Source organism: Myotis myotis, unplaced genomic scaffold, assembly GCF_014108235.1.
Source record: "Myotis myotis isolate mMyoMyo1 unplaced genomic scaffold, mMyoMyo1.p scaffold_m19_p_3, whole genome shotgun sequence".
Taxonomy (NCBI): Eukaryota; Metazoa; Chordata; class Mammalia; order Chiroptera; family Vespertilionidae; genus Myotis; species Myotis myotis.
This window is the reverse complement of record NW_023416335.1, coordinates 15,692,140-15,710,712: the sequence shown is the minus strand read 5'-3', so window position 1 is coordinate 15,710,712 and position 18,573 is coordinate 15,692,140. Positions and strand designations below refer to the sequence as shown.

Below are 18,573 nucleotides of genomic sequence, written 5' to 3'. Positions count from 1 at the left end.
CATAAAATTTACCATCTTAACCATTTTTTAGTGTACCATTCAGTAACATTAAGTATATTCTTGATTTCTTTTTAAACAAAATGTTTTTGTGGCTAAATGTTAGGTTCTCTAACTTTGTTTTTCAATGGACTGGTTACCCTAAAAGTATTTGCTGAAAGTAAACATTAAACTCATAGTTTGAAAATATAGTGGGAAACCTCACTGGAAATGGTGAGTTGAAACAAATGGCCCTTTATAGTCCTTTGTTCAGTCATCCAACATTATGGACTGAGTGCCTCCTAAGGGCCGTGTTTGTGCTTGGCCATAGGGATAGAGCAGGGAACGCAAGCAGATAGGGTCACCTTCACCTGGATAAGATGGACTGCAACTGTCCGGTCCCCAAACAAAAATAGAACATTGCAGTTGTGATAGAACCATGGTGGGGAATTATTGGTAGTGAGAGATCATTTAGTGATAGTTTAACTTGGTAGGGAAAGATGAATAGCTATTTAAAGAATAAATGGGCTTTAACCCTTAACAGAGGAGAGGGAAGATTGTCCAGACAGTGAACAATTTGTGCAAAGGCGAGAGCACCTGTGAGTGCTCGGGAGAGAGGGAGGCCGAGAGCCCGAGGGAGGGCTGTGTGAGGTGGGCTGTGGAGGGATGTTGAGGCAGCACCACGCAGGGCCTGTGGGCTGTGTCATTAGAGATGTAAGTTTTTTTTAGAGGTTTTTAAATAGCAAGTATCTTTCTCTTTTGTTTCCCAGGTGGTTGGGATCCACATGCAAGGAATTGGGTGTGATGAAATGCTGCAGGGGTTTGCTGTTGCAGTCAAAATGGGAGCCACAAAAGCCGACTTTGACAACACGGTTGCCATTCACCCTACCTCTTCGGAAGAACTGGTCACACTTCGTTGAGAACTCAGAGACTTGTGTGGCTGGCAGTTGGACCAGTAGACCTTCTGAAATGAACCAAATAATCACATTTACTTAAACTGTTTCTATTTTATGTATTCCTTTATTATATCCAGGATCTCCTGAGAGTGGAAAATTTCAATAAAAAATAAAATGTATTTATGTGATTGGAAATTCGTTTTGTTATCTAAGATTGATTTTCATTTTATTGCTTCTCACAATAATTAATAAGTTTTTTATTAACAGCTCTGTTAGCTGGTTTTGTTTTTGTTTCAACCTCTTCCCAAGTGTAAATCTATATGAACCGCAATTAAAATGTACTTGAATGCATATAGCTTAGCACTTTTTAAGAAATATGTATTTATTAATTTTAGAGAGAATAAGGGATGGAGGGAGAGAGAGGGAAAGAGAGAGAGAGAGAAACATTGATTGGTTGCCTTCCATGCACACACCAATTAGGACTCAACCTGTACCCTGACCGGGAACCAAGTCGGCAACCTTTTGGTGCACAGGATGGTGCCCAACCAACTGAACCACACTGGCCAGAGCTGGCTTGCCACTTTTTATAGAGGAAGATAACAGCAGCTGTTCACATTTAAGTAATGCAAGTGCACAGAATGTTTTGTTCTTGAAGCCTGTCCTGTGTTCTGCATGTTACAAAGCTCCTTCAAGGATGTGACTTTTCTCTAAAAACATAACACAAGAGGCCTGTCTCCCTCATTTTACTCTTTCTTTTGTTTTAAATAGTTAAAAATTATTTGTCACTTTTATGAGATTAAATACATCAAACTTAGGAAAGACTTGAGGTTATTCACATAATGAAGGAACATTTTTTAAAAATTTTGTTGATTTTTTACAGAAAGAAAGGGAGAGGGATAGAGAGTTAGAAACATCAATCAGCTGCCTCCTGCACACTCCCCACTGGGGATGTGCCCGCAACCCAGGTACATGCCCTTGACCGGAATCGAACCTTGGACCCTTGAGTCTGCAGGCTGATGCTCTATCCCCTGAGCCAAACCGGTTAGGGCTGGAGGAACATTGTAGAAGTGATTCCAGGAGAGGGACTCAAACACTTCAAAAGTCCCTTTCTTTGCTGAGAGTTCATAGTTCCGTGAAAGATTTCAGTTTTTATATGTGTTCTTGTCATTTTATTTTTTTCTAAAACAATTTCCAAAAATTTTAAAGTAAAATCAGTCTTATAAAATTTATTGTAATGAATGTATGAGTCACAGTTCATTTTCTAAGAACATTTCACCTTTGGAGGATCAGATGCCAAAACTGAGCCTACCTTACGAAGTCCTAATGCCTTATGGGAGTGAGAAGAGATTTCACTTTTATAAAGACCAGAGATTTAAAAGAAGCATTGACTAAATGTGATGGTTGAGTTGGAAGAACAGTCTAGAAATCGCAGGTTTTGAGCATTTTATTTCCATTAGCCTTTACCAGCTAGGTAAGTTCCATTTCCCCACGGCTTTTGTTAGTAACAGTGCTGCTGACCACTTTCATTAAGCTTTTCCTGAGTGTCTTTCTAGTTGGTGGTGGCCAGGTTGCTGCACTGACTTTAGGTAGGTCCAATGTCAATGAAAGAAGGTTGCCCCCTTAGTAACTAGGTAATGTGATGATTGCAGCAAGAAAATAGGGTCTAAAATCCTAGACACGGACCAGACCAACACAGCCACTCCCCACTCTTGTCCACCAGCCTGGAGAGTGGGCCAGGGCTCTGGGCTTCGCTGACCTGGTGGGTTTCTCTCAATGCCCAGACCCCAAACTTTGGATGTGACTTGGTAAAGAAAAGAGGAGGGCCCAGTAGTCACTTCTCTAATGTATGTATGTATGTATGCATGCATGTATTCTGTCTCAGGTATCCTCTGTACTGTCTGTTTCTACAGGAAACCAACATGAAAAGAATGTTTTCCAAGTGGTGGACTTCGTTCTCATCAGCAAAGTCTGTGTCAGCTGCGAGGTGATCTGGCCTAACAGCGTCAGGGCACAAAGCGCAGGGGAAAGTCGGGACATTCGGAACAACACTGTGCAACATCTGCCACACTAGATGCTTCGTAGACAGTTACTGAAGGTGATACCTGGTACTTGCTTGCAAGTAACCATATAGCCTAGGTAGAAGAAGCGAGAAAATTCTACACAAATAACTGCAATTCAAAGTAATGTGGTAAGCACAGGGTGACCAGGTGATTTGTGGGCTAAAATGGGACACTTTTGGGAGTGAAAGGGGGCATATTACGTAATTGGAACAAAAGGCACAAATCTGTACTGCTGCAGAAAAGGGACGGTGCCTCCCTAGTTATTCGAGAGGTGGACGTATACAAGTTCACAAGAGGCAGCAAGTGCTATTTTGCTGGGGAAAGGGCTGCGAGAAAGGTTATTTAGGATTTGGAATTTGAGAATGGCGGAGGAGGCTAGGGCATGTGGCAGGTGCAGTGAGACAGTTGGGCAGAGTGTACGTAGGAAACAACAGAGTTCATGCGGTGTGGTTGGAGCATAGCGTGCGTGTGTGTTTTATGTGGAAGGTTCTTCCCCACTTGTTTACCTGCTGATGCAGTGATGTGCTGCTGCATAGCCAACTACCTGAAGACCCAGGGGGCTTTAAACAGAAACCACTTTATTATTCTGTATCTTATGATTTTTGAGGATCAGGAATTGAAGCCAAACTCAGCAAGCAAGGATGACTCTTCTGTTGGTATTGACAGAGCACTTGGGACTATTCAACTGGTAGATGGGCTGGTCTAGAAAGTCTAAAACAGAGTCTTTCATATGACACACTTAGGCGAGGATGACTGGAAGGCTGGCCTCGGCTGAGACTGTCCACCGGAGTTCCTACATGTGGCCTTTCCAGCATTGCGGTCTCCGGTAATGGACATAGATGGGGCGCTGACCAGGGCTCCCACAGATGGTTCCAGGGTTCCCAGGCAGATGCTGCAAGCCTTATGACCTAACCTCAGAAGTTCTAGAACATCACTTCTGCCACATATTATTGGTTAAACAAGTCACGAAGGCCAGCCTAGATTTAAACAGAAGTTAATGGGAATTTGTCTCTCAGGAGGAGGGTTGGTAAAGAATGTGGGGCTATCTTTAATCACACATGCCTGGAAATTACTTATTTTACAAGACTTGACTAAAACCACCTTTGTGAAGACTTCTTTAATAATTTTAAAATATATTTTATTTTCTACAGAGAGGAAGGGAGAGGGATAGAGTTAGAAACATCGATGAAAGAGAAACATCGATCAGCTGACTCCTGCACACTCCCCACTGGGGATGTGCCCCCAACCAAGGTACATGCCCTTGACCAGAATCGAACCCACGACCCTTCAGTCCGCAGGCCGATGCTCTATCCACTGAGCCAAACCGGTTAGGGTCTTTAATAATTTTATGTTATGTGTTCCCTAACACCTTGCCATATGCACCTTGCATATGTCATTTTATACTTCATGACAATTCCTATGTTCTCTATGTTTGTTGAGTTTAACAGTGTGATTCTTGTACATCATGCAGCAACTTTGCAAGAGAGCAAAGGTGTGTAAATGTATGGTTTTTCACACTAATATCTATAACTCAAAAGAGCCAACATTTTAATTCTTTACGTGTTTGAAAAATGAGTAGGCTTGATTTTCAGGTCTTCAAACTTCCTTTTCCATGAATCTGACTTGTATGTAGATGAAAAGCTATTGGAGGTAGGAAAGGCCCCAAGGGAGGAGAGTTCTTTAATGCTAGGACAGATGATAAGCAAAGTACATACTTTAGTTCCTTATTGTGGATATGGGTTAACTTGCTTTGTCAGCTATTTTGAGATAGCTTTGTCAGCTATCTGAGAACGTGTCTAGTTAGTTGAGATGGATTGCCAGGTGAGGGGAGTTGAAAGGCAGTAATTATTTGATGGCAGAATGAAGTAAATTTATTTACTTTACTTCAATTTTCCTCTTCCAAACAATTATAATGTAAGAAATTAAAACACAAAATTAAGCCACCACATAAAAAATGAAGTTCTGATACATGCTACAACATGGATGAATCTTGAAAACATTACATCAAACGAAATAAGCCAGACACAAAAAGATAAAATTTAAAATGTTTATTCCACTTACATAAAATATCTAGAACAAGGGCAAATTCATAGAGCTAGAAAGTAGATTAAAAGTTACCCAAAGAGGAGGGAATGAAGATTTATTGCTTAATGGGTACAGAATTCTATTTGGGGTGATGAAAAATCTTGGAAATAGTGATGATGGTTGCATAATGTGAATGTAATTAATGCCACCAAGTTGTACACTTTAAAATGGTAAATTTTAGGTTCTTTTGTTACATATATTTTATCACAATAAAAGAAAATAGTAAAAAAAAAAAAGCCACTATATTGGAATTAATCCTGTGGTTATACTGAGTTGTGCTCTTTGGGTTGGAGGTTTTGGATTGGTCAGGACAGAAGAATGTTTTATAAAATATACAAATTGTATTTCCTTAAAGAAGCCACCATACTTTCTACCAAAAAGTATGCGGGTGTTATAAGCATTCATGAGATAAGACATAATTGTTGTTGCATTAGTAACTTGAATCATTCTTCATATAAATTGACACTAGCCACACCCTTCTGACCTGAAATACCGAGGATGCCAATATGTAGGTGGTTTTAATTATAATAAAGGTTTATTTGAGCATCAGTGGTTGAGACTTTGTGTATATTACACAAATAGCCATGTCCCTATAAAAAATTTTTTTCCAGAATGACAGTCTTTATTATTTTTAATTCATGGAATGATAGCACATCAGATCTTCAAGCAAAAACAACCGAGGAACTTCTCTATGATAAAATATTCTCCTCTTCCCGATAGCTTGGAATGAAAATGAAAACGTGTTCTCTTTTTCAGTGAAGAAAAACACTTCAACAAAGTGTCCAATAAAAATCAAATACCTGTCAGAATGGCTTGTCTATTGGAACTAAAACTGGGCAGCTACTCTACATTATTAAAAACTGACTTACATGCAGACCTTTTTTTCTTTATTAAATAAGTTTTTCTCAGACATTTCAGATCTCTAAGCCTTACTATAAAAAATGTTACTCGGTTTTTACTAGTAAATCCACAACCATAGAAGGTATATATCTTCAAGATAATACATATTTTCAAGGTGCATATGAGCATAACTAAAATTCTTAAATTGTTAACAAATCTAGGAGCACTAATTTAATATTTCATTGCAAAATATAGGTGGTCTTAAGAGCAACATGCTTAGTCAATTTTTCTTAAGCTTTTAGGCTTGGTACCAAAATATTTAAAAATTGCCCTAACTGGTTTGGCTCAGTGGGTAGAGCGTCGGCCTCCGGACTCAAGGGTCCCAGGTTCGATTCTGGTCAAGGGCATGTACCTTGGTTGCGGGCACATCCCCAGTGGGGGGTGTGCAAGAGGCAGCTGATCAATGTTTCTCTCTCATCCATGTTTCTAACTCTCTATTCCCTCTCCCTTCTTCTCTGTAAAAAAAATCAATAAAATATATTTTTAAAAAATATTTAAAAATTAAGAAAAAAATTACCATGCCTCTGCTAATGGCTTTTCAGATGTTAATCTGCAGACAAGCTAAAATACTTATCTAACAAAGTATCCAATTATCTAACAATATTTGTCATGAACTCATAAAACAATAACACATGTATAATATAAAAGTAACATCAACAAAAATAGCCATAGGTATTTTAGGTCTAGATTGAGTTTATCTAACAAGGGTTACATGAGAAATATCATGTAAGACCCAAATAAATTTCAGATACAAAGTCATACCATGTGGCTTTGTACAAACACACCTAAAATTCAGGTTCAAATTAAATAACTAGGCTGGCTTTTTTATATCACCAGCTTTCATCAGGGCTTTAATGGCTCTTGCCCTCATCTCAAGTTCTAGCAGCTCCAGCTGCTGAGCAGAAGGCTGAACATCTGGTGGAGGAACAGTGAGGGTAGCTGCTTTGGGCTCCTTTGGGCTAGACTCTGCCAGTCCCAGAATCTCATTCACACTTTTCTCAATGTCTTTCTCCAGATCATCTATCTGACCAGCTTCACTCTGGGCTGTTTTTTCTGGGACCTCAGGAGCAGCTGCTTCTTCATTGCATGGGCCTTCTGTGTCGCTGTCATAAGCATCTGCATGTATACTGAGAACATCACTATCTTCCCCTTTGCCTTGTTTTAATTCCAGACCTTCAGGTTGCTTGTTCTCTTTCAGGGATGAAGAAGAATCTATACAGATGTCTTGTTGACTGACTAAATCAGATCCCTTTTTCGAGCCATCTGCCTCCTCTTCCAAATCAGAGTCCATACCATTGTCACCCTCAAGAATCTTCAATATTTTTTTTTCAGATAGGAGTTCTAACTGTTCTTGGCATAATTTTTTAATTTCTTCTACTGAACAGTTCTTTAACAAGTCAGGCAGCATTTTCTGTAACTTCTTCTCTCCGATGACACAGAAGCACTGCTGAAGCATTTCTTTTTTGTTTGATATGTAGAAACTAAGCGGTTTTAATGACACAGTCAGGTCCAGACCACCTTCTTCAAGATCACCGTGCTCTGCCAAGAATAATTCTTTTTCCAAAGTTGGTAAAAGATATTTGGCTTCCTGCGGCGCCGAGCCCGGCACCCCGGAGGCCGAGTTCGTGCTCCGCCGCTTCCTGCGCTCGCCGCGCTCCGGGCCGCTCCTTTTGCGCCGCTTTTCCCGGGAAGACTTCTTCCCCGTCATGATGCTTGAGCTGGAAAGCCCGCCGTCTCTGAAGCCACCACCTAAACCTCAACACGCGAGCACCGGCGTCGCAATCTGTCCTTATAAAATTTATAAATAGTTATGTCCCACACCTCAGAGTGGGATATTTTTCCTATGCCTTCCCTAATCCCTAGTTAGCGGTTGCTTCAGAAGCAATCCAGATGGGGTCTATCCTGTAACAAGGATGAGAAGGCAGAATGAAAATATGTATTTAATCCCAAATTGTTGGGGTCCAACCCCAGCAGGTCCAGGGGTTCCCAAAGGTGTGGACGGAGATGGCAAAGAAGGAAGGAATGACACGGAGGCAGCGTTCAGTCGATCATCATAGCCAGGTTCTCCAGCCAAGTTCTGTGTGTTATAGTCTTGTTACATCTGTATTTATACCAGTTGATTTTAATCCTATCAATTTCTATTCCAAAGGTTAGGGCATTTCTTATCTCCATTCCAGGGAGTAAAGATTATGTAGCTTAAGCGTGATTATTCATAGCCAAAGTGATTAACTACCCACCTGGCACTTAGTTAAGGGGTTTTATTCCCTCCCTAACTTCAGGGAAAAATCCCTACCTGGGGAAACAACCTTTCTTGGAGAGGTGACCTTGGTTAAAACACATAGCGCCAAGAAGGGGAGCAAACATATTAAGAACAGTATGCCATATACACCAGGTCCCTTGAAACATATGCTGTGCAGATGTTTCTTTCCTGCAGTGACTGTGTCAAGCAGCAAGGATGGACGGGCTTCTGGCACCAAATCTTGAATTTTCTGAAATCAAGCTAATTAGGGTTGATTAGGGGAGGGTTTCAAGTTGGGCAATGATAATAACAGCTAATAGTTGGGTAAATGATGGGCAACAGAGATTGGGGAGTTTGGATTATAAATAACATTCTAATATTGGCATTAGAAGGCTTAACTGTCCAATATCTATTTCAACTAGCTGAGATGAGACAAGACATTGAAATAAAGGAATGATTGCCCTGGCCAGTGTGGCTCAGTTGGTTGAGAGCCACCCTGTGCACTGAAAGGTTGCTGGTTCAATTCCTAATCAGGGCACATTCCAGGGTTTCTGGCTCAGTCCCTAATGGATGGCATGCAGGAGGCAGCCGATCCATGTTTCTCTCTTTCTCCCTCTTCCTCTCTCTTAAATCAATATAAACATAAAAAAAAAAGAAAAAGAAAAAGAAAGAAAGGAGCCCGGCCCATGTGGCTCAATGGTTGAGCATTGATCCGTGAACCAGAAGGTCTCCGTTCAATTCCCTGTTAGGGCACATGCCCGGGTTACAGGCTCAATCCCCAGTGGGGGGTGGGGAAATGCAGGAGGCAGCTGATTGATGATTCTCTGTCATCACTGATGTTTCTTTTTCTCTCTCCCTTCCTCTCTCTGAAATCAATAAAAACATATATTTTTTAAAAGAAGTAAAGGAATAATTGTGAGCTATTGGTTAAAGTACTTAAACAAGGAGGCCATTGGACTGTGGTGGCTCTAATGCCTGGTAGCTTACATAAGCAAACTGAAACCTAAGCCAGAGTCAATACACTTGAATTTGAGAAAATGAAATTTAAGAACTACTAATCACAACCTACCAACTAGGCTTCCCTAATAAGGCAATGGCTTGAGCTATAGCCAATCAAATGCTTTCTTTGATTTGCTACAGAGTCTTAGCTATAAACACCTTTCCCTGTTGGTGGAGTATTCCTAACCTTTTTTGGTTTGGGCCTACTTGATTTTAATCTATTTTTATGCAAATAAACTTCAAATTTTTGATGTATCTCAGTCTATTTTTTAAAAAAATATTTTATTGATTTTTTACAGAGAGGAAGGGAGAGAGAGAGAGAGCTAGAGACATCGATGAGAGAGAAACATCGATCAGCTGCCTCCTGCATATCCCCCACTGGGGATGTGCCCGCAACCCAGGTACATGCCCTTGACCGGAATCGAACCCGGGAACCCTGAGTCCGCAGGCCGACGCTCTATCCATTGAGCCAAACTGGTTTCGGCATCAGTCTATTTTTTAATAATTCATTGAGTGCTTTCCATGTGTAGACCTAGTTAAAAGCATTATTCTCTAGCCGAAACCGGTTTGGCTCAGTGGATAGAGCGTCGGCCTGCGGACTGAAAGGTCCCAGGTTCGATTCCGGTCAAGGGCATGTACCTGGGTTGCGGGCATATCCCCAGTAGGAGATGTGCAGGAGGCAGCTGATCGATGTTTCTCTCTCATTGATGTTTCTAACTCTCTATCTCTCTCCCTTCCTCTCTGTAAAAAATCAATAAAATATATTTTTTTAAAAAAAAAGCATTATTCTCTAATTGCTAGGCTCCATTCTCACGTGACTAGATAATGAGCATGTGTCAAAGTTTTATTTCACACAAGTGGGCAGAAAATGAAGAACACTTAAATGAGAACAGAGACTACAGAGCTTGCTATGTCAGCCACCATCACTTTGGCAGAGACTCAAAGGCAATCAGAAAGAGGAGAGGCTTTACACGTATACCTTGGAGACATTGTGGTTTCCGTTTCAGACCACTGGCGTAAAGTGAGTATGGCAATAAAGTGAGTTGTAATCTTTTTGCTGAGGGTGGGTCTTGGCTTCAATATGTAAAATATGCAACACCTGTGAAGTGCAAAAAAATGCAAAGCACAATAAGAAAAGAAAGGGGATGCTCCTGGTATGCTGTGATTAAAGGTTGTTGGCAAGGGGAGCTGGAGGTGAAGTAACTAGAAATGGGGCATCTCTGATTGGTTTAGGGAGCATATTTGGTTTTCTCTTATTAGTTCTGCTGCGTGTGTTCGAGTGGGTATGTATGTGCCTAAAACAAGGAAGTTGGGAGCCTTTGAGCAAATCCTGACTATTCTGAGCTGATTGCTGCAAAGGTTGTGGCTTGGTTTCTTATGTGGGTCAGAGTTTTATCATCATTTATAGTCTACCCATTGTTAATTTGTATATTAAGTCTCTTACTCTTGGTAAGGTCACCAGCAGAATGATAGAACTGATTCCACAAGGGTATGAGGAACTGGAATTTATATAGTCACTGGAGAAAAGAATGATTAACTGAAAATTGATACAATGCTGGCTCATGTTTCTTGATTTTAACCTTTGGGACTATTTTCTGTACTAGATGTTGGCTCCTTCTCCCCATTACACCTCATCAGGTTTTTACCAGTGAATATCTTGACTTACCAAGTTGTAAAACCTCGGCCCTACTAAATTGCTATTCAAAGTTAAATTTTCCTGAGTGTGTCAGATGAACATCAACTGGGTTTATTACAAAAATCTTCTAGAATGAAACCAATTTTAAAAAGCCACACAATCTTTTTGGTTTTATTTCCAAAATTTGAATAAAAAATTATGTATTATCTCAAGCTCCACAACAGTCTAATGCAATTGTGGTAGTACACTTATTCGCTGTGATAGTACAATTATTCCTGATGAGAAAACCAACACAGGTTGAGGAGTGACCAGTACTAAGTAATTAGACGCCAGTTACAGAGTAGTTGAGCATGGCTATGCTGCGGCTTTGGGTTATACGTGAGGAGAGGACAGCCACAGAACTCGTACACACTCCAATACATTGTAGGCTGTGGCCAAGGCCAATCTTTCTCGTCGCTTTATTTCTACCCCTTTATGTTACCTCTGAATTCGAAATCCTTTTCTGAGAGAGTTCACAGGTGTGGTGGTTGGGAATTCAGAAAGGGCTTCACTCCAGGATTTGCTACAGAGCCTTAGCTATAAACTAAGAGACTCTGTAGCAAACTTTCTGGTTGGGCTGTCTTGAGCAAACCATTTAGCTTCCCTAGTCGTCTTGTTTTCTCACTTGCAACAGAAAGAGCTGGAGCCATGTTCTTTGAAGTTTAGACGCCCGTCACAGGCATTTCCTGTAAAGTCACAAAAACCTGGCAGACAATAACCTGGAAAATCACGTTGCCACTTGCGTTAAACAGATTCCAAAGCAGATCTGGTAGCTTTACATTCCTGCAAAGGAAATATTTCCATCTTGGCGGCTGCTACTTGCCTCGCACCTGAGCCTGTTCTCCTCCCGACGCCAGCCATCCTCCCATTGCCATGGAGACCCAGAACGCTCCAGCTGGCTGATTATCCTCCCGCGGGACCCCTAGCGGAGCACGTGAGGACGCACGCGCATTGGAGGAGGCCGGAGGCGCCGCGGTGGCTGCCGGGATTGAGGTTTGAGCAACCTGATCCGGAAGTGGTGGGCGGGGCTCCGGGCCGAGTCCCTCCTCCTTCGCCGCCAGTGCACGGACCCCGGCGTGGCGGGGCAAGGCTGGGTGAGCGTTCGGGCCGGCGGGGGCGCTGACCAGGAGCTGGAAGCGGCCGCCACGCGGGCGTGAGTGGCTGGCCGAGGCGGAGGCGCGGGGAGGCGGCGTAGGTCGCGTGGGGCGGCCCTCCTCGCTCAGGTAGGGGCTGCCGCCGCCGGGCGGGGGGCGCGGGTTCCGGCCTGTTGTTCCTCCGGACGCCGCCTCCGGCGGGGCGAGCGCGGTTTCCACCCTCCGGGTGGCTGGGGCTGCCGTGCTCTGCGCGAAACACCTCAACATCCGAACAACTTCTTGGGAGCATTGTCTGAGGCCGGCGGTTTAGGGAGCAAACTTTTGGGTGGGAAGGGGGAATTCGCGGTGAGCCTCGTCCTCGCCCCCAAGTGTACCTTAGCAGGAGCTGAGCGGACCCTGGGTGTGGAGTTCGGGGAGCCACGGTGTCCCGCCAGCTAAAGGCTGTGATGGAGATGCTCGTCCGCGGACTGTTGTTTGTTGTAAGCTGCCTTTTGGAGACCTCGTGTCTAATGGTGGTTTCCTGCAAAGCCTGAAGGTGTTCTCGAAACGACTCGCCGCGGTCCATTTCTCTCCCACCTTTGGGATGTAAGCAGCCGCTTCTCAGCTTGCCGCCATTCATCGCAGGGTCCTTGGGTGCCGGTGGCACCTCGGAGGCTTAGGCAGCGACCGAAGCCCAAGAGGAGAGTGGAAAGGTTGAGAGAAGCCGAACGATGTTACGGGAAAGAACGTGGAGTCAGGAGATTGTGACTTAATGTTGGCTTCTCGGTGCCCGTGACACGTGGGCACGTGAAGTCCCAGAGTGGTAGTGTTTTCAGTGTAACACGGGCAGGGCTGTGTGCCCTGTGGACCACGCATGTAAAACTCGGCCAATAGTGACGGGTCTTCTAAAGGAAGGAGGCAAAGTTGGGCGGAGCTTTCGTTGGCGATAGCCATTTGGCTTTCTGCTCTGGGCCTTTGACTGTGATCGGTGTCACACTTTTTACACACGGGACTTTACCAGCGTTTCAGGTGTGGAGTAAGGAGTCATAAAGGCCACCCAAACCGAGGACTGGATCCGGATCGGAGCCTCCTGACCCCCGAATCAAGTGCCCCTTGGGCCACCATGCCGGGGAAGGCCTCGGAGCGCCGAGAGAGAAATCCTGGCCTTCAAGAAGCGTGCATTTGAGAACAGGAAAGCATTGAGCACCGGGCTTACAAGCAGTAAATAAATAACATGTGACCCAGAGTTACATGTTTAGACTCGAGGCTTAACCAGTGACTCAGGTGTGGATCGTGGAGCACTGAGTTAGGGAGTTAGGCTATTTGGGTTCTGGTCCAAGGACTTCCAGCTGATGTGACCTTAACCATAACTCTTCACTTCCGAGTTTACATTTTAAAAGAGTAATTAAAATGGATACCTTTGATCTCATCGGGTCCTGAGGATCAAATGCCATAAGCACTTAGGTCTCCTTCAACTTAAGGCTTTTTATTTAAGTTTGTGTTTAAATCATGCTTCAGAGCCTGGGTTAATCACCTGTCTTTACAAGGGGAAATAAACAGATGCTTCCTGTTTTAGGCTTGTCTCCCCTACTTTTTTATTTTTTTTAAAATATATTTTATTGATTTTTTACAGAGAGGAAGGGAGAGGGATAGAGAGTTAGAAACATCGATGAGAGAGAAACATCGATCAGCTGCCTCTTGCACACCTCCTACTGGGGATGTGCCCTCAACAGAGGTACATCCCTTGACTGGAATCGAACCTGGGACCTTTCAGTCCGCAGGCTGACGCTCTATCCACTGAGCCAAACCGGTTAGGCTGTAGACAGCATTCTCGATGTTGTTTCTAGAGCAGTGTTGTCCAATGGAATTGCAATGTAAGCTTCAAGTGTGAGTCAGACATGTAATTTACAATTTTCTAGTAGCCATGGTTTCTAAAAAATTTAGGGTAAATTAATTTTAATATTTTCCTTAATCCAGTATATCTAAAATATCACATCAGTGTAGAATCAGTCGAAAATATGTCATTAGCAGTATTATAAGTTCTGTTCTTTGTACTAAGTCTTTTCCATCTGATGTATATTTTACACTTAGAGTACATCTCAACTCTGGCCCCACTCAGTGCTCAATAGGCACATGTGGCCAGCGCCTACCAAGTTGGAGTGTGCAGTTCTAGAGTTTTAGAGAACAATTCTATTTCTCTTTACTAATGCCTAGCACAGTGTTTGGCACAATAATAGGCCCTCATTAAAGATTTTTTGAGTGAATGAGTCAGTGAGTACAAATGCTAGACAACTCGTAACAAGATAATTTTGTTTGGGAAGTAACTCTTGTTGAGACTTACAAATTTAGCATATAGGTTTGAGTGACTGGAATCTGTATCAAAGGTACTGACTTTTATCTTTGCAGCATTATGGATCCAAGCCTTTTGAGAGAAAGGGAGCTGTTCAAAAAACGAGCTCTTTCCACTCCTGTAGTAGAAAAACGTTCAGTACCTTCTGAGTCATCAACTTCATCATCATCGAAGAAGAAGAAGGCAAAACTAGAACATGGAGGGTCATCAGGCTCTAAACAAAATTCAGGTTAGTAAAATTGACTAGAACTGTTTAGTTTTTATTTTTCAGAAAACGGTTTAGTAATGGCAAGTTCATTTTTCAGTTCATTCATCAATTGTTAGGCACTTTAAGTAGAAAGGATGTAATGATGAGAGAATATTTTGCTCTTAAGATGTTAAAAGTCTTGTGTTGTAGTTAGAATTTAGGTTATCTTATTTTATTTTTAAAAATATATTTTTATTGATTTCAGAGAGAAAGGGAGAGGGAGAGGGAGATAGAAACATCAATGATGAGAGAGAATCATTGATCAGCTGCCTCCTGCACGCCCCACACAGAGGATTGAGCCTGCAACCTGGGCATATGTCTGGACCGGGAATTGAACCATGATCTCCTGATTCAAGGTTCAATCTCCTGATTCAACCACTGAATCATGCCAGCCAGGCAGCAAAATCCAATTTTAGAACATTTCCATCACCCCCAAAAGATTCCTTGTGCCCATTTGCAGTTGTTCCTTATTTCCACCCCAGCCAACTAATAATCTACTTTCTGTCTCTGTATTTGTCTTTTCTGAATATTTCATATATGTGAAATTGGACAATATGTGGTCCTTAGTGTGGGGCTTCTTTTTTACTTAGTATCTGTTAGACTAAAGAACACTAACTTGATCGTTTAATAACAACAGTATATTATGTTCATTGATTTTCATATGTTAAACCAAGCTTGAATTCTTGGAAAAAATCCTTGGTCGTAGTATATAATCTTTTCATTTGTTGTGGAATTCAGTTTGCTGTATTTTGTCCAGAATTCTATCCATGTTGGAGCATGTAATAGGACTTCATTCCATTTTATTGCTGAAGAGTATTCCATTATAGGGATATACCACAATTTGTTTATCCATGCACCAGTTAATTTTTATCGGTTTCAGAGAGGAAGGGAGAGGGAGAGAGAGATAGAAACATCAATGATGAGAGAGAATCATTGATCGGCTGCCTCCTGCATGCTCCATACTAGAGATAGAGCCCGCAACCTAGGCGTGTGCCCTTGACCGGAATTGAATCTGGGACCTTTCAGTCTGCAGGCCGACGCTCTATCCACTGAGCCAAAGTAGCTAGGGCCAATTAATAGACATTTATATTCCTTCCACTTTTTGATTACTATGAATAGTGCTGCTATGAACATTTATGGATAAGTCTTTATATGGACATCTTTTTATTTTTTCCTTGTAAAGAGACCTAAGAGTAGAATTTCTGGGTCATGTGGTAACTTTATGTTTAACTTTTTAAGGAACTACCAAAATGGTCGTGCTATTTTACATTCTCACCATTAATGTATGAAGGTTTCATTCTTTTCTTATTCTTGCCAAGACTTGTTATTCCTGTCTTTCTGATCATAGTCATTCTAATGGATCTAAAATGGTATTTTGGTTTTAATATGCAGTTCTCTAATGATTAATGATGTTGGATGTCATCTCATGTGCTTATTTGACCATTCATGTGTCTTCTTTGGTGAAATGTCTGTTCACATTTTTTGCCCACTAGAAAAATATTGGGTTGTTTTCTTACTATGGATTTGTAAGAGTTCTTTATATAATCCAGATGTAATTTCTCGATCCAATTTCTTATCACTTGTGCTCTTGGTGTCATATCTAAGAAATCTTTGCCTAACCTAAGGTCATGAAAATTTACTGTTTTCTCCTAAGAGTTTTATAATTGTTTTTTTAAAAAATATATCTTTTATTGATTTCAGAGAGGAAGGGAGAGGGAGAGAGAGATAGAAACATCCGCGCTGAGAGAGAATCATTGATCGGCTGTCTCCTGCATGCCCCCTACTGGGGATCAAACTTGTAACCCGGGCATATGCTCTGACCCAGAATTGAACCATGACCTCCTGGTTCATAGGTTGACTTTCAACCACTGAACCACACTGGCTGGATGAATTGATTACTGTTTGCTATTGTAACCTAATCCCTCAGACATAGAAGCATTCAATACTTATTCGTTGAGTGATTAAATAAATTACAGGGTAAGGTAGGGAAAAGTTGATAGTGTACATTATCAAATAATCTAGTTAAAGAACCTATATGCTTTCCATCTGGGGCAAGGACCCAAAATTTATTGTTTATGGAAATGTGGTTTTAACAATGCTCAGAATAGTTCCTGACTACCAAAGTATTTTGAATACTTATATTTCACAAGTCCTTTGAAAACTGGATATGTTACTAATGTTAGAAAATATATAAAAAATATTTTGTGGAAAAGCTATTTCAGATCGGCAGTGAGGCTTCTCTAAATTGAAAATGACAGATATTTTCACTTTATAAAGCAAATATTTTCTATTTTGTCATAATTTTCAGTAACTTCTTAATAATCTGTTAAGTTAATGTGCCACATTTAAGCTGTTATTTCCAACTTTTTGTTATTTTTAGTAATGCTATTATAAACATCTTTGTATCTTGAGCTTTTTTCTTTTTTCTTTTGAACTAATTGCTCAATAAATTTTCAGGAGTGGCATTTCTGCCCTAAAGGCATGGGCAGTAGCAAAAAAGTATTAGGGTTATCCTATATAATAAAAGCCTAATATGTTAAGTGTCTGACCATTCATTCGACCAGTTGCTATGATGCACACTGCCACCAGGGGAAGACACTCCTACCGGTAGGTTAGCTTGATGCTGGGGTCCGGCCTATGGGTACTGGGCAAGATGGGCCGGACATGCCCTGGAGCCCTCCCGCGGTCCCTCATCGGCCCCGATCGTGCACTAGTGGGGTCCCTCGGCCTGGCCTGCGGGGATCGGGCCGAAACTGGCAGTCCGACATCCCCTGAGGGGTCCCAGATTTCGAGTGGGTGCAGGCCAGGCCGAGGGACTGTGCACCGGGCCTCTAGTAAAATTAATACGTGTATAGTCAATGGAATTCCAAGAAATAAAACTGTTATTTCTTAACAGGTGTTGAGAGATCCTATCTTGACTTTTATTTTGCAGTCTTTTCTACATTGGGTATCTTAGTCCTTGAGAGTGTGAATATGAGAAGCAAACTGAAAGCACAAGCTCAAGAAATGCAGTTTAGGGGGTGTACTAGTAAGTCTTAGCTTGAAGATAACCTGACCCTTCTTAGACCTTGTATTTCAACAGTTAGTCCATGTTAAAAAAAGAAAAAAGTTTTTATTTATTTTTAGAAAGAGGAAGGAAGAAGGATAGAAAGATAGAAACATCCATAAGAGAGGAACCTCATCGATCAGCTGTCTCCTGCACACCCCCTACTGGGGATTGACCTGCAACCCGGGCATGTACCCTGACCAGGAATTGACAGCAACCTCTTGGTTCCTGGGTTGATGCTCAACCACTGAGCCACACCGGCTGGGCAACAGTTAGTCCATTTAATAAAATTTTTATGCAAGTTTACTTGTGACCTTTCTGAGTATTTTGAGATTTTTGTTAAAGTAATCCTACTTTCAAAACGTGTAAGTTGTCTTCAGTAAACTAGAAAATACTGCTTTTTAATAAGTAGGGACTTTAAGAGGAAGTATTTTTATTACCAGAATACATGTAGATGTAATACTCTTTTTTTAAAAAAAAATCTTTATTGTTGAGATTATTACAGACTAGAGGCCCGATGCAGGATATTCGTTCAAGAGTAGGCCTTCCTTTCTCCAGCTGCCAGCACTGGCTTCCCTCCTGCCGCCCGCACCCGGGACCCGGGCTTCCCTCGAAAAGGGAGGCCCCGCCCACCCGCTGCAGCCTGCTGGTCGGTGGCCTGGGCCTCCCTCTTTGGGGCAATCGTGGAGCCCCCCATTTGATTGCCCGCCCCTGGCTGGTGGCCTGGGCCTCCCTCTGTGGGGTGATCATGGGGCAATGGCTGGGCCCCCAACCAATCGCATTCCACTGCCTTGACTGGCCTGGTGCCAGTGGGTGTCATAGCCTGGTCCTGGATGGTCGTCCCGCTGTTTGACCTTAGGTCAATTTGCATATTACGCTTTTATTATATAGGATGTTCCCCCTTTCCCCCCATTGCTCCCCTCTATTTTTTTAATTGATTTTTTGAGAGGAGAAAGGGGGAGGGAGGGATGGAGGGAAGGAGGGGGGGGAGGGAAGCATTGATCAGTTGAGAGAGAGAGAAACATTG

At 42.2% G+C, this 18,573-nt stretch overlaps 3 protein-coding genes across 17 annotated transcripts in view; 2 read left to right on the top strand and 1 right to left on the bottom strand.

Annotated features, from left to right (window-relative positions):
* GSR (glutathione-disulfide reductase) overlaps positions 1 to 1,067 on the top strand; it is a 36,636-nt gene extending 35,569 nt beyond the window's left edge. For all 3 annotated transcript variants that reach the window (XM_036299195.1, XM_036299193.1, XM_036299194.1), the window contains one exon: positions 747 to 1,067. In XM_036299195.1, the coding sequence (XP_036155088.1) occupies positions 747 to 896 (150 nt within the window). In that variant the 3' untranslated portion in view covers positions 897 to 1,067. The remainder of the gene's footprint in view (positions 1 to 746) is intronic.
* Positions 1,068 to 6,534: 5,467 nt separating this feature from the next.
* Positions 6,535 to 7,732, bottom strand: LOC118652059 (caspase activity and apoptosis inhibitor 1-like). The gene has a single exon (XM_036301906.1). It carries the CDS (start codon positions 7,623 to 7,625, stop codon positions 6,729 to 6,731), a length of 897 nt encoding a protein of 298 aa, XP_036157799.1. The 5' UTR covers positions 7,626 to 7,732; the 3' UTR covers positions 6,535 to 6,728.
* Positions 7,733 to 11,870: 4,138 nt separating this feature from the next.
* The window catches only part of GTF2E2 (general transcription factor IIE subunit 2), a 97,433-nt gene continuing 90,730 nt past the window's right edge, over positions 11,871 to 18,573 (top strand). For 10 of the 13 annotated variants that reach the window (XR_004965672.1, XM_036296665.1, XM_036296669.1 and 7 more), the window contains exons 1-2: positions 11,914 to 12,053; positions 14,310 to 14,482. Coding sequence is in view for 12 of the 13 variants with exons in the window: in XM_036296665.1 (XP_036152558.1) it covers positions 14,314 to 14,482 (169 nt within the window). In the remaining variant the exon portion in view is untranslated. Of the gene's footprint in view, positions 12,054 to 13,048; positions 13,188 to 14,309; positions 14,483 to 18,573 lie in introns of those variants that run through there. The other 3 variants (XM_036296662.1, XM_036296660.1, XM_036296661.1) reach the window with 3 other exon arrangements.

Bases quoted from the DNA above. Each gene is read 5' to 3' on its own strand.
- LOC118652059 (XM_036301906.1), bottom strand. From the start codon at position 7,625: ATGACGGGGAAGAAGTCTTCCCGGGAAAAGCGGCGCAAAAGGAGCGGC.